Here is a 12,936-nt window from a genome sequence, read left to right on the forward strand (position 1 = left end):
CCTCTTAGCCACGGAGTGACTTTGAGCAGGTCACTTAGGGCTGTGAGATCTATGTTCCGTATCTGTGAAATACAAGGAAAAAACCTTGACAGGGCAGTCAGGGCTACTAAGAATAGGCATTCATCTCAAGACATACCTGCAGCTGGGTGATTCCTCAAGGTGTGGCCTGTTCTCCTCAGCTAAAGTCATGACAGGCTACACCCCAGAATCACCCAGACTCACTGATGGCACCAATCCCCCATCTTTTCCTGAGGGGCCAAGTGTTAGAAGCACTGAGGTTCAGATGGGAAAGGAAAGTGGGATAAAGGTGGGGTGGTAGCAGGGTGGTCCCAAGAGGTACAGGGGTACTAAAAAGGAGGCAGAGCTGTGGTCCAAAATGTGCCCCCTGTTGTGGGTTGGAATTGCAGAGGCTCCAGCTGGGAAGGGAGCAAAGGATGACTCAGCCGGGTGCTGGAGCCAGGGAGAGATAGAACACAGACTCTATGCCTGGACAAGAATAGTCTGTTTTCTGGCCCAAGGACAGACCCCGTGTCTGGGAAAATGGGTATCCACAAAGTCAAGGGCTTTCTCACATCTCCCACATTGGGCCCCCCATTTGTACAGCATTCAAAGCGTGGGACTTGAACTTGGGCAGATACAAGCTCAGATATGTCTTCTGAGCCTCAGATGATAAGATTCCAGTGAAACATTGACTATAAAAGCACTTCCCAGACAAAGCCCTGACTTCACTGGCTGTTTGCAGATCTAGTGTCTCCCACTGCCTATGCAAACATTTTAAGGACAAGTTTCTTTTACGACATTAAGGTTTTTATTGAACTGAAATTCAGGGGCTCCAAAGCCTGAGGAAGACAAGGGAGGATGGGGTCTGCACTCAGAGGCCCAGGCTTCACCCCAGGACCCTCACTCCCACCCCACCTACCCCTTCTTGACTCAACAGGGGTCTCAGTGGCTACCAACCTAAGCTACCCCACTCTAATTAACCCGATCCCTCCCCACCCACCACCCATCTAGTACTTTGCCAAGCCAGGCACCCACCAAGGGGCATGCTGCTGCTGAGTCCAGCTCTCTGCTTGACTTCTTTCTGGATCTCTTCCAGAGCCTCCCACTGCCTGTCTGGCCTCTCTCCAACCCCTCTTGATAGCCTAGTTCCTATAAGTCTCCAGGGAATGCAACTTCCTCCACCCTGGTCCCCTCTCCTCCAGGAATCCTCAACTCTTCCATTCTTCTCCAGCCTTTCCATCATCTTCTCTTAAAGTTTCTCTAACTCTCTGCCCCCTTCTCTTCTGCCCACCGCCTTCCCAACCAACAGAGCCCCAGGTCAACGCCGGCCGGCTGCATGGGTCCGCTGGTGGCGGATGAGGTCAGAGCTCTGTGAGAAGGCCTTTCCACAGTTATCGCACTTGTAGGGCCGCTCCCCGCTGTGGACCCGGTGGTGCTGCAGCAACGTTGAAGAGCGGCAGAAGCCCTTGCCGCACACAGCACACCTGTAGGGCCGCTCCCCTGTGTGGGAGCGCTGGTGCTGAATCAGCGTGGACGAACGATTGAAGGTCTTGCCACAGTCGGGGCAGCTGTAGGTGCGGCCTGGCAGGTGCGTGCGGGCATGGATGGCCAGCACAGAGCTCTGGCCAAAGCGTTTGCCGCACTCAGGGCACTTGAAAGGCTTCTCACGGGCATGGCTGCGGGCATGGGGAATAAGTGCCGACCGCTGGGAGAAGCTCTTGCCACAGATGCCACAGCTGAAGGGCCTTTGCCCGGTGTGCACCCTCTGGTGACTACGCAGGGATGAGTTCTGGCTGTAGCACTTGCCACACTCGGGGCAGCTGTAGGGCCGCTCGTGGCTGTGTGTACGCTGGTGCCGAAGGAGGTAGGAGCTGTCGCCGAAGGCCTTGCCACAGTGCGGGCACTTGTAGGGCTTCTGACCAGAGTGGGTGCGCTGGTGGCGAAGCAGGTAAGAGCTGTCAGCAAAGGCCTTGCCACAACGGGGACATTTGTAGGGCCGCTCACCCGTGTGGGTGCGCTGGTGTTTGATGAGGTCAGAGCTCTGGGAGAAGGCCTTGCCGCAGACCTCACACTTATAGGGCTTCTCACCGGTGTGGATGCGCTGGTGCTGGATCAGGGTAGAGCCCCGCCCAAAGCTCTTCCCGCAAATGCCGCAGATATTAGGCCGAGGGCCCTGCCCACCCCTAGCTCGGCTGCCCCGCCGGCCTGGACCCCGAAGGGCCCCTGTCAGGCCCAGGGGATTCTGGAGCATCTCAAACTGCGGTGTAGCTAGCAGGGTTCCTGTGGGAATCTCAAAAGGTGGTCCTAGGGGCAGGCCCCCTGTGGGCTGCTCCCCAAAGCCCTGAGTGAAGGAGTCCAAGGGGTGGGTTCCCAAGGGGATGCTCAGGGGATTCTTTTCCTCGGGATTCAGAAGCATCTCCGCACCTTCCTGGAATTTGGAACCTTGAGGTTCAAATTCAAGGCTTTGGGTTTTGAACTCAGGGTTCTGGGGCTCATAACCCAGGCTCTGGGATTCATATCCAGGGCTCTGGGGTCCATATCCAGGGCTTTGGGGCTCATACATAGGGCTCTGGGGTTCCAACTCAGGGCTCTGAGAATCTGATTCAGGGCTTCTGAGTGCAAATTCAGGGCTTGGGGGCACAAACCCAGGGCTTCGGGACTCAAAACCTGGGCTTTCAGGCTCAAACCCAGGGCTTTGGGGTTCAAACCCAGGGCTCTGGGGTTCAAGCCCAAAAGGTATCTCTTCCACTTCATAGTCCCCAGTGCCTTCTTGCTGAGAAATTTCCTCTTCCTCATTCTCACTCATGTTGCCTGCAGGATCAGAGAATTACGGAAAACCCGGATTGCGTGGGGCCTGAACGGTCATTTGGTTACTACCACAAACCTCTCCCTCCACCTCAAACAGGGTCGCTGGCCCTTGGGCAGGTGCTGAAACTCCCACCTCCCCTCAGCCAACCCAGGACACCTAGTCCCCGCCCCTACCACTTCCAAGTCCCAGGTGTCCAAGCCCCCGGCTCTTCCCCTCCCACGGCCCACAGCCCATTCTCCCGCTCCCAAGCACGCTCCTCGGAGGGGCACTCACTCCCTCACCTTTGAGAGACCCTTCCGGGCTCCCCATTTTGTCAGGACTTTGCACATCCCGGGACTCGAAGCCCCACGGCGACGCCTCCCGTTCCATCCCCGCCGGCTCCCAGTGCGGCGGCGGCGGCGAAGGTGGATGATCCTGCGACCCGACCTGAGTGCCCTGAAACCCGGGCCCGCCAAGGGCCTGCTCAGTGCTGCCCACGGGACCCGGCTACCAGTCCCGGCCCCCGAGGCCGGACGTCTTGACCCTGGGCCTCTCCGGCCCGCCTTGCCCCTCCCCTACCCGCGGCCTCGCCCCCACCCGCAAAGTCTCGGCTTGCCCGGGGGCCCTCGCAGGCCCCCACGCCTCGTAGCCTCGGAGATGGGAGGCTTCACGGCTTGCCCTGCGCTCCTGGATACCGCTCCCGCCCAAGACCCCGCCGCCTGGCTCCCAAGACCCTGGCTGGGCTGCGGCTATTCGACCCCCTCCCCCGCCGCACAGGAAGTGTCCGTCCGCGGCCAGTTTCCCCCGCTGGCTCCGCAGTGGCCTCTCTAGGAGCGGCTGGAGGTGGAAACTCGTTGGCATTAACCCTGGGCTGGAGGGCCTCGGTGTTGAGGTGAGGAATGATGGGCCGCCCTGGAGCCGGAGGGAGAGGCTAGGTCAGTTTGTGTGCCTATGTCCTAGGTCTTCGTCCGCCCGGGAGCCTATCTGTCTGCCTCCCGAACCCTACATCCTTCAGTGCCTATGGCCAAGGGCGAGGCAACAAGCGAGACCAAGGTCAGCGAGAAGGAGCGACGCTTCCCGGAGCCAGCGGGGACGGTGTCTGTTTCCCCTCCCCTCCAGGGCCATGGGGTCATCTCCGGTGGCGCCTCGGGAACTTGGATGGATGGCCCCCCACCCTGGGCCCATGAGGCTTCCGAATCTGGGTCCCCATACTCGAACTCCACTCACCCACACAGGCGCACCCACCCCAACTATTCCGGGCCCCCTCCCTTCTTTGCTCTTCTTAATAGCCAACCTTCCTCCCTCCGAAGGGCCACATTGGTTGCCAAGGAAGCAGCCCCACCTCAGGTTTCCAGGGGCACCGCCCCCACCTCCTAGGGAGCTCAGCGATTGGCCGGTGAAGCTTGGGCTCTCACCGTCCCGCCGCCTCCTACTATGCCAACGGCTAGGCGCTAATGGTCGCCAGGGAACGGCAGGCCCCATTCTGATTGGTGAGAGGGTGCGCGGGCCCTCCCTTGTCATCCAGAAGGGCCTGCGGGAAGAGTGGGAGGAAGGTCTCTGGCGTCTCCTTGCTGGGCGATTCTGTGCTTTCAGAATTTTTTCCCGCCTCCGTTTACCCTTTATTATGTTTTATCCTTCTGAAGAAGCCAAGGAATCTCAAGACAGACACCTTCCAGCACCGGTCTCCCCTACACTCCCTTTCCCAGCATTTTCCTTCTCATTGGTTCCAGGTGCTGAAGGGACAGTCAGGGGATCCTCCCACAGAGAGGAGGCTGCTTTCTTTTACCCTGTCTCACGCCATCTTCCCCTAATAGAGTTTAACTCAGTCCCTAGGAGCCTGAGTCGCTGGTATCTGAATTTTCTTCCCAGGAAGGCAGGGATCCTATGGAAATTCCTTCCAGGTGAGGGTGGGAGAGTTCAGGAGGAAAGTGGACTGAGAGAACCGGCTGACCTTTAAGGCAGCTAAGAACTCTCCAATCCTGTCTGACTTGAAAGAAGCTTGCAGAGGAAGGGGCCTGAGAACACTGCCCTCAGTGCAGCTTTGAATCAAGGAAAAAGACAATTCAGTAAGATCCAATTCTTGTCCCTTTTCTACCCTTGCTGCTGAAACTAGTTTGGTAGCATTCTTGACAATGAATGAGCCAAATTCTCCCTGTGTCATGCAGAAGCCATGGATTGTGTTTTCCTATTGCCTTCCCAAGACAAATATAGGAAAGAAATTGATTAGGAGGAAAGATGGCATCTTCATTCGCCTGAAAAGAGGTGAGAATGAGAATTTGGAGAATTTCAAGTGAAGAGAGTAGAGTTTACAAATAGAATCACAGACAATATCTTCCTACAAATAAAGTGAGAGTACTTTTCTGCCCTCCAGTGGAACAGTTTCCAGCTCCATGCCTCTCTTCCATTCCAGTGTCCATATGTCCTAACACCTTTGTGAAGAATGGCTCACATAGTGCAACAGTAAGGGGCACAAACAGTCAAAAGACCCTACAACTGCACTGGTTATGAGAAGAGCTGGGCCGGGATACCCCCCACCCTCCATTGCTCCCATCATTCCCAAAGCACTTACACAAATGAGAGACAGTATCTCCTTCCTGAGACACTTTCCTCTGACCTCCAACCTGCTTACCCACCAGGCAGTCCACACAGGAAAGCAGCAGTCCCGTGAAGTGTATGGCAAGGCCCCCATCCACAGCTCTGACATGGCCCATTGCCTGCACTCTTCACAGCATGGGCCACAAGCTCCAGGTGTAGCAAAAATTGAGCCAGGGCTTCAAGCTTCTCTGGCCCCAGAGTTTGTGCAAGTGAAACTCAGTCTCACTAGTGCCTAGAGTAAAATAGTAGCTGACTTCCAGGCAGCCTCCTCCACCAGTCCTATCTATACAATGGACCTTCAAGAGGCAGCCAGCCTCTGCCTAACACATACCCACAGCAGTGAGAAGCTCTAAGCACAGGGAAGCCTCTCATGAGGGTTCCAAATTGACCTAGCACCAACTACTCCAAGGCAGGAGTCTAATGACCTTATTCTGCCCTGACTTGGTGAGGAGGAGCCCTGTGTGTGCTCCAAGTTGGGTGGCCACTTTGTCCACATCCCTGGTGAGCAGCAGCCTTGGGGCAGAGCTACTCAATGTGCAGCCAAGGCTATGGTCCAGCTAACTTGGCCCACATTTCTGGGCCTGCACTCAAGAGCCCTGACAAAGGTTGTCAGCATGAGAGGGGCCCCTGCATGAACCACTCCCTTCCTGCATGCAAAGGACAAGTCCTTTAAGAGGGCTTCTGTAGATACAAGAGATACCCCTCTATATTCAAGGTCTGAGATACCCAGGAAGAGAACAGCATGCATAAGCCCCCTTGGGAAGAACAAAGGAAATGTGAGTCTGTGTGTGTATGTCTAGGTCATCCCTCAGCATGACACAGTTCTGAGATCAACCCCTACCTTTGCAAAACTAAGAGTAGTTAGAAAGTAACATTTTGCTCAGAGCCATGGTTCCTTCCAGTTTTAACAGGCAAAGATTCCATCCCTGGTGATTCTGATTCAATAGGCTAGGGACAGGGCCCAGGGAGCTAGCTACATTTTAAAGATATACTGCATGTGATTCTGTGGCAGAAAAGCCTTACTTTAAAAAATACTGGCCTACAGCAGATTTTAGCCTCTTTGGGTCATAAACATCTTTGCACATTCTGTTCCTAGAAAGACGTACGTAAATATTCCAAAAAATGTCTAGGGATCTTTGGAGCAAAGTAATACTTAACCTTACTTACACAGCTTGGACAAAATAGTGATGGGCCATGTGGTCACAGCCTTGACCTCTCAATCTCACCATGTGTATGGGTCTCATTCTGTCCAGTGTAGCAAGCATTTCTTTCCATACACCAATGAAGCCCTAGGAAAACCCTTTTCCTGCCTTTAAATTGTTTCAGGGTCTGAGCCTCAAAGACCTGTGACAGCAGATAAAAGGGAGCCCTACCTTTAGTGGAAGCCAGGAAATGAGGAGCTAAGAGTGGGGTGAGGCTGAGGCTTAAGCATTTCATGACATTTAGTAATTGATTACCTGGTAGAAAATTGGGTCACAAGGGCAGGAAGCAGACTTGGGTCTGGTTTGGGGGCCTTAAGTAAGCCTTGCAAACTTCAAAGCACTCAGAGAAAGTAGTAATTATGGTACCTTTAATTGACAAACTGAGGGCTGGGTCCAAATCCAGCTTTGAGTCTGAGCTAACTGGATTTACAGGCCAGGCTTTCCCAGCACTGAGGGTTAGGGGAGGGAATGGATTGTACCCTGGCTTCTCTAGGGAATTAAAAGCTACCAAGTTAGCTCCTACTGCCAGGGTGCCTCTTCTTACCCCACAACCCCTTTGTGACACAGTGGCACATAAGCCAGTCCTCCCAGTAAGGTTTAGGATAAAAGAGGTCTTGCTGAGGTTAGATTTGAAGATAAGGTTGGAATCAAGTCAGTGCATTACCTCACCTGAATGGTATCTCTTCCCTAAAATTTCTCTCTCTTCCTTTTGAAGTTTCTCCAGGTTAACATATCTGATTTTTCCCTAAGGTAGGCCAGACAAGGGGCTGAGCTGAGTGAAAACAAGTGCACACAGATTAGAAGAGGGCATATGCCTGTGCTTCTACTCCTTGAGGTGAAGGGTATCCTATCAGAGGCAGGAAGCAGTCTGCCGAAAATCTAAAATCAGCCCATGGCTGACTGATTCCATCACCTGGACAAGGCTGGACTCTGACTACAAAGGAATTCATTATAGACAGACAATGGAGTCACAAGGCAACAGGGGAGGGATTCCGTGCAGAGCTTGGGAATGTAGATGAGTTCAGCTCCCTCTGGCACTAACCCTAAGAACTAGCCCCCATTTGTGCATGATGGCAGGTCCAAAAGAAAGTAGATAACAAACTTCGCTATTGTTCACCCTGGAATTCTCATCTAAGGCTGGTTTCTTCCTTGCTTTGGTTGGCTGTGCAGCTGTATGTGTCACTCATCTTATACCTGGGCTTCACTGACACTGGGCTGCTGTCCCTAGTCCAGGTCAGTGCCTGGGTGCCATCACAGGGAGTGGGCAGATGCCTTTAGAACCCTGGCTGAGACACTGGCAAGGATCTTGGGAGTGGTGTGGTAAAGACAGCAGTAAACCCAGAACTCTGGAGTCTCACTGCATATGGCCTTGGACAAGTTGCTTAGCTTTCCCCAGTCTCAGTGCAAGATCAGCTGCAAAAGATCTCTTCCAGTTCAAAAGTATGATGAGGCCCTCCTGGCTGGGTCTAGGGTAGCTAAGGCCTGAGCCATAAGGTTCTCCCAGAGAGGCCCAAGGAGGAGAGGCAGGTGCTCTCAGGGCCTTCCCCTTCAAAACCAGGACTGCTGGTCAGCTGAGAGTGGTGCTGTGGTATGGCAGATATCAGCTGGTTTGGGGCAGAAGATCCAGTCCTGATCACCGCTTCCTGACTGGGCTGTCCTCTCCAAGCAAGATGCTTCTTCCCTTAGGGAGTAAGAAGCATGAAATGAGTTGATGGACAGATAGCACTCTTATAAACCATGGAATGCAATACACAAGAAGATCTAAAATAAAGCCTGCTTTTACTTCTGCCACCCTTTCACATATATGCGCTCTACCTGACTCCCTGATTCAGGAATATTTGAATGCCATCAACTACAGTTTACAAATGCAAATGAAAACAGAACCCCAACAGGTCATGTACATGAGTGGAAAATGCCAGATGTGGAGGGTCTGCTTTGCCAGAGACATGCACAAGCTATGACAAGTGCCAGCTGATGCTGGTCAGGAGCAGGTAAGGAGTGGCAGGCATGCTAAACTGTAGAGCATGGCTCCAGCTCCATCCAAAAGGGGCTCCCACACTTTGTGGTTTTGTGGGATCTCAGGTCAAGTTGCCAAATCTTTGGATTCAGCAAGATAGGCCGGAAACCTGGATTTATGTGTGAAATATCTGAACTTGTAAATCTTAACCAATATTTCATAACACTTTTAAATGCTGGCCAATATTTCGTAACACTTTTAAATGCTGGCTGAGCAAAAAAGAAAAGGCTGTTGTAGGTCAGATTCAGCACACGGCCACCCATTTTTAACTTCTGCAGTAAAAAGACAATGGGTAAAACAAAGTTCTTCTCTATCTCAATCCTCCTAATACTTCTGAAAAATACCCTTTTCTTCCCCACAGTGGAGGTTTAATGGGGGTTCTAACTTCAGCCCTAACTCAGCAAAGGGGGCTTCTAGAGTCTGTGACAATAGGAAGCAAGTAACAGCAGATCAAGCTGGTAAGAGCCTAAGATAAGACAGTCCCCATCCCCCAGGCCCACTTCTTGCCAGGAATTCTGTGACCTTCCTGGAGCTGCCAAAGAGGTTCAGGCCCCTAGGCCCAGGTTGGGCCTCAGGCAATGTCTAGATCTTCAGCCTTTGCCTTGTCATATCTGAGACCATCACCCACACTCCTGGAATATCTCTGGGTAGTGCTGGAAGCCCACCGGTGGGTCCAGGTCCCCTTGGCCAGGAGCCAGGGGCACAGGCAACACACTGGCACCTCGACCCCTATGGCCCCCAGGCTCAGGCCTATGCACCCACTGGTGCTTGGCCATAGCTGACTTCTGGCCGAAGCACCTGCCACACTGAGGACAGGGGTAGGGGCGTTCACCACTGTGGGTGCGCCGGTGTGCAGCCATTTCGGAGCTCTGGCGGAAGCAGCGCCCACAGTCTGGACACGGGTAGGGCTTCTCGCCCGTATGGGTGCGCACATGGCGCCGTAGGTCTGAGGCATGGGCAAAGGCACGGCCACAGTCCAGGCATGGGAAGGGGGTCTCGCCACTGTGGACCCGCTGGTGCTGGTGGAGGGCAGAGCTCTGGCTGAAGCAGCGGCCACAGTCAGCACAGCAGTAGGGCTTCTCGCCTGTGTGTACCCGTAGGTGGGTGGTGAGGGAAGAGCGCTGGGTGAAGGCCCGGCCACAGTCTGGGCAGCAGTGAGGTCGCTCCCCACGATGGATGGCCCGGTGCTTGCTCAGAGAGGAGGCCTGGCTGAAGCCCTTACCACAGTCAGGGCAACAGAAGGGCCTCTCACCTGTGTGGGTGTATAGGTGCTCGACCAGGGTAGAGCGCCAGGCAAAACTCTTCCCACACACATAGCAACCGTGACGTTGGTCTGCCCTTGGAACAGGGGGATGGGCACAGAGTGGGGGGCGACCCCGGCGAGGCACCCTACGCGGCTGCTCCAAACCATAAAGGAGCCCAGCAGAAGAGGGTTTGAGAGCCTTCAGTCCAGGAGGCCGAGAATCCACAGAGAGGATCTCCTCCAGGGCCTCAGTCCCTTCTCTTTGTTCTTTCTCTTCCTTGTTTCTGGAATCTGCTGCCAGATAAAGAGAGAGGTCAGAACCTGGCTCATCCTGGTCCTTGAATCCCACACCCCATATGGTGACAGAGAAGCTTCTTCAATATGGCCACCTATGGAGCCACTGCTGCCTCTGGAACTCAGCTTGGTATGGGAAGCGGAGGCTAGGAGTGACACCTTTCCTCACATGCAGAGACAGAGAGAGAAGGAACAGAGAAACAGTAATTTCTAAACTTAGAGCTGGGGACATGGGGGAGGGTAGCTTGTGCTGGACCATGGGGATGAATGTTTGCTTAAGGATGCTCCAGACAGCAGGAAAATCACAAAGAGAGGCATAACCGTGGCTGGCACTGACAAGAGCAGAAGGGCTGGGCACTGTTGACAGCATGAACTGGAGAAGTAACAATGGAAGTCAAGATAAAGGAGGCTGCTACAGAACGCCTAACAGAAACTAACATACAGGAGGTGGCAGAGAAACTACAGTGTAGAAAAACAGCAGGAGGGATGATGTGCCACTCAACAGCATACAGGCCAACTAGATGTGCCGGTACTCAGATTCCCCAGAGCTGGGAACGGAGGGGCAGGAATGCCAGGGCTCCACACCCCAGCAGAGGTGCCCCTTTCTAGTCTGTATCCATAAGCTAGGCAAAGGCCAGGCATAACAGACTTCCTGGGGAAGCAACTCAAAGAAGAAACTGATGAGCTGCTAAGGAGCTAGCCGGTTACAGGATGGGTCAGGCCCAGAGGATGTCAGGTGACACGGAGTCCTGACTACTTCACCTGTGTCTGCTTCTGTCAGACACTCTCCCACCTCTGGATCCCGTGCGTCCGGACCCCACAGTTCGGCCTCTTCCTCCACCCAGGAGATGAGGGCTGGCTTGGTACTTCTGAAACCTGGGAAAGAAGAACCAAACCCTACACTGCTGGGAGACTGCCTCCACGCAGTCCCGAGTCCCCGGACCATGGGCCTCCCACTTATGTGCAGGCCCCGGAGTTTGGGCGGTGGGGACGGGAAGGAGGGCCCCGGCGCGCAGGGACGGCTCTCACCGAGCGTGCCAAGGAGGCCGTAGGTCTCCCGCATCACGTCCCGGTACAGGGCCCTCTGCGTGGGCCGCAGACACCCCCACTCCTCCCGGGAGAAGTACACGGCCACGTCCGCGAAGCTCACGGGTTCAGGTTTCCTCCCCTTGCGCCCGGCCAAGTCTGGTTCCCGCGTGGGGAGCGGAGCCACAGGTGACGCCATGGGAAGTGCCAGCCCGGGATACAGGCCAGCGCGGCCCCTCGCCGGCCCGGAGCCGCGGAGCCTCCCGTGGAGAAACCGCCCCACCTGGGCCAGGGGTCGGGGAGCAGTCAGAGGCGGAGAGAGCAGGGGCTCAACAGGAATTGCTGGTGATAGACGTACACCGATGACCCGACCTGGAAAACGCCTCCCTAAGAGACGGCAGCAACGCGGCCTCACGAACTTCACTCCCGCGCAGTGAGGCCCGCAGAGACCAGCCCCGTGTTTCCAGGTTGCTTTGTCTCGGGCCCTCAATCAAAATGGCCGCGACAGCTACAAGCGCGGCGCCCGGCGCCCCCTCACCTGGAAGCCGCCGCCTCCACTGGCTCGGCGGGCGCGCAGTCCCGAAAAGACAGCGGGCCAGGCCCCCCGGGCCAAGCCCCGCACCCGCCGCGCCGGGAGGCGCAGCCCCAGCCCCGCCCCGCTTGGGAGGAAGGACTAGCGCGGCGGAAGGTCAGTCCCGGGAGACTGCAGGTCCAGCTTCGAGCTGCCTGCTCTGCCTCAGTGAATTCGGACGTTAGTTTTCGTAGCCGCGAACAAGAACCCTAGCAGCAAAACTACATATGCGTTCATTTAATGAAAACATATTGGGCACTTACTGTGTCCAGGCATTCTTCCAGATGTTCTAGGTGTTGGAGACATTGGTGAACCAAAATAAGGTTCCTGCTCTGTAAGTTTACACTAAGCTCTAAATTTACACTAAGGGAGAGAGATACCAGGTCTTAAGATGAGCTCCTAAGGCAAAGGTACCAAGACCTTCAGAAAGATTGTGCTCAATGTAAGATAAATTCTAGCCAAAATAAGCAGGCTAAGAGAGGCAACAAAGGGCTAGGTAGTTTATTTGAACGCAAATTCCCAGGTGATGTTCCACGCTATCACAGGCTGGGGAAGTCACACTCAGCAGGGCAGGCAGTGACTTTCTAAAGAAGGTAGGGGGAGGCAGAGCTTAGATTTACAGCGGTGCGAGGATTGGCTAGTTTAAGGCACATTTTTCAGGTCAGGAGGGGGCAGCAGCTGGGGACTTTGGCATGTCATCAGTGTCTGACGTGCTCACCCCTCCCCCCAGTGCCTTCAACCTTACATTCCAGCCTTTTGGTCATAATGGGTGATGACTTGATCTGGCAACTTTGGGCTGACAAGGGGCATCGTGCGGCGGGGTGGTGGGGGTTCGTAGCATGTAGTTACATTGCTCTGACTGCAAATATCTTGCCTTGCTTTCTCCAGAGCTCTCACTTTATTCTGTCTAAGCTTATGGTCTCTGTCTCATTTTCTCCTCTACAGATAGAGACTCTAGCCGCTGCCAGGGAAAAGGGGCGCTGACTGCTCTGGCTGCTTCATGCTGAGAGGGGGCGCAGTAAAGGGTGCAGCCAGGTTTTTATGACTGGTCAGTTGAGAGGGCCTTGGAAGGTTGGTGCTTCAATTCAGGAAGGACAAACTTGATGAGATTAAGTATGCATGGCTGAATATGAGAACTAGAAATATGAAGAGTCTAATTGAGAATCATAGCCAGGTATCATGGGGAAACTAGAATGCTGG

The 12,936-nt window shown here is 54.5% G+C and overlaps 2 protein-coding genes across 5 annotated transcripts; both read right to left on the minus strand.

The window, feature by feature from the left end:
• Positions 1-1,255: 1,255 nt before the first annotated feature.
• On the minus strand, positions 1,256-6,770 carry ZNF768 (zinc finger protein 768). The gene is made up of 2 exons (XM_036917656.2): positions 3,091-6,770; positions 1,256-2,811 (listed from the first exon to the last, which is right to left on the minus strand). The coding sequence occupies exons 1-2, from the start codon at positions 3,176-3,178 to the stop codon at positions 1,319-1,321; spliced, it is 1,581 nt and encodes a 526-aa protein (XP_036773551.2). The 5' UTR covers positions 3,179-6,770; the 3' UTR covers positions 1,256-1,318.
• Positions 6,771-8,347: 1,577 nt separating this feature from the next.
• LOC118928433 (zinc finger protein 764-like) lies at positions 8,348-11,945 on the minus strand. 4 transcript variants are annotated; one of them, XM_036917657.2, is made up of 3 exons: positions 11,169-11,944; positions 10,902-11,015; positions 8,348-10,139 (listed from the first exon to the last, which is right to left on the minus strand). In XM_036917657.2, the coding sequence occupies exons 1-3, from the start codon at positions 11,362-11,364 to the stop codon at positions 9,223-9,225; spliced, it is 1,227 nt and encodes a 408-aa protein (XP_036773552.1). In that variant the 5' UTR covers positions 11,365-11,944; the 3' UTR covers positions 8,348-9,222. The 4 variants fall into 4 exon arrangements, with proteins under 4 accessions (XP_036773552.1, XP_036773553.1, XP_057343130.1 ...); XM_036917658.2 differs by having other exon boundaries at positions 8,348-10,136; positions 11,169-11,943; XM_057487147.1 differs by having other exon boundaries at positions 10,902-11,945.
• Between the last annotated feature and the right edge of the window lie 991 nt (positions 11,946-12,936).

Source organism: Manis pentadactyla, chromosome 10, assembly GCF_030020395.1.
Source record: "Manis pentadactyla isolate mManPen7 chromosome 10, mManPen7.hap1, whole genome shotgun sequence".
NCBI lineage: Eukaryota > Metazoa > Chordata > Mammalia > Pholidota > Manidae > Manis > Manis pentadactyla.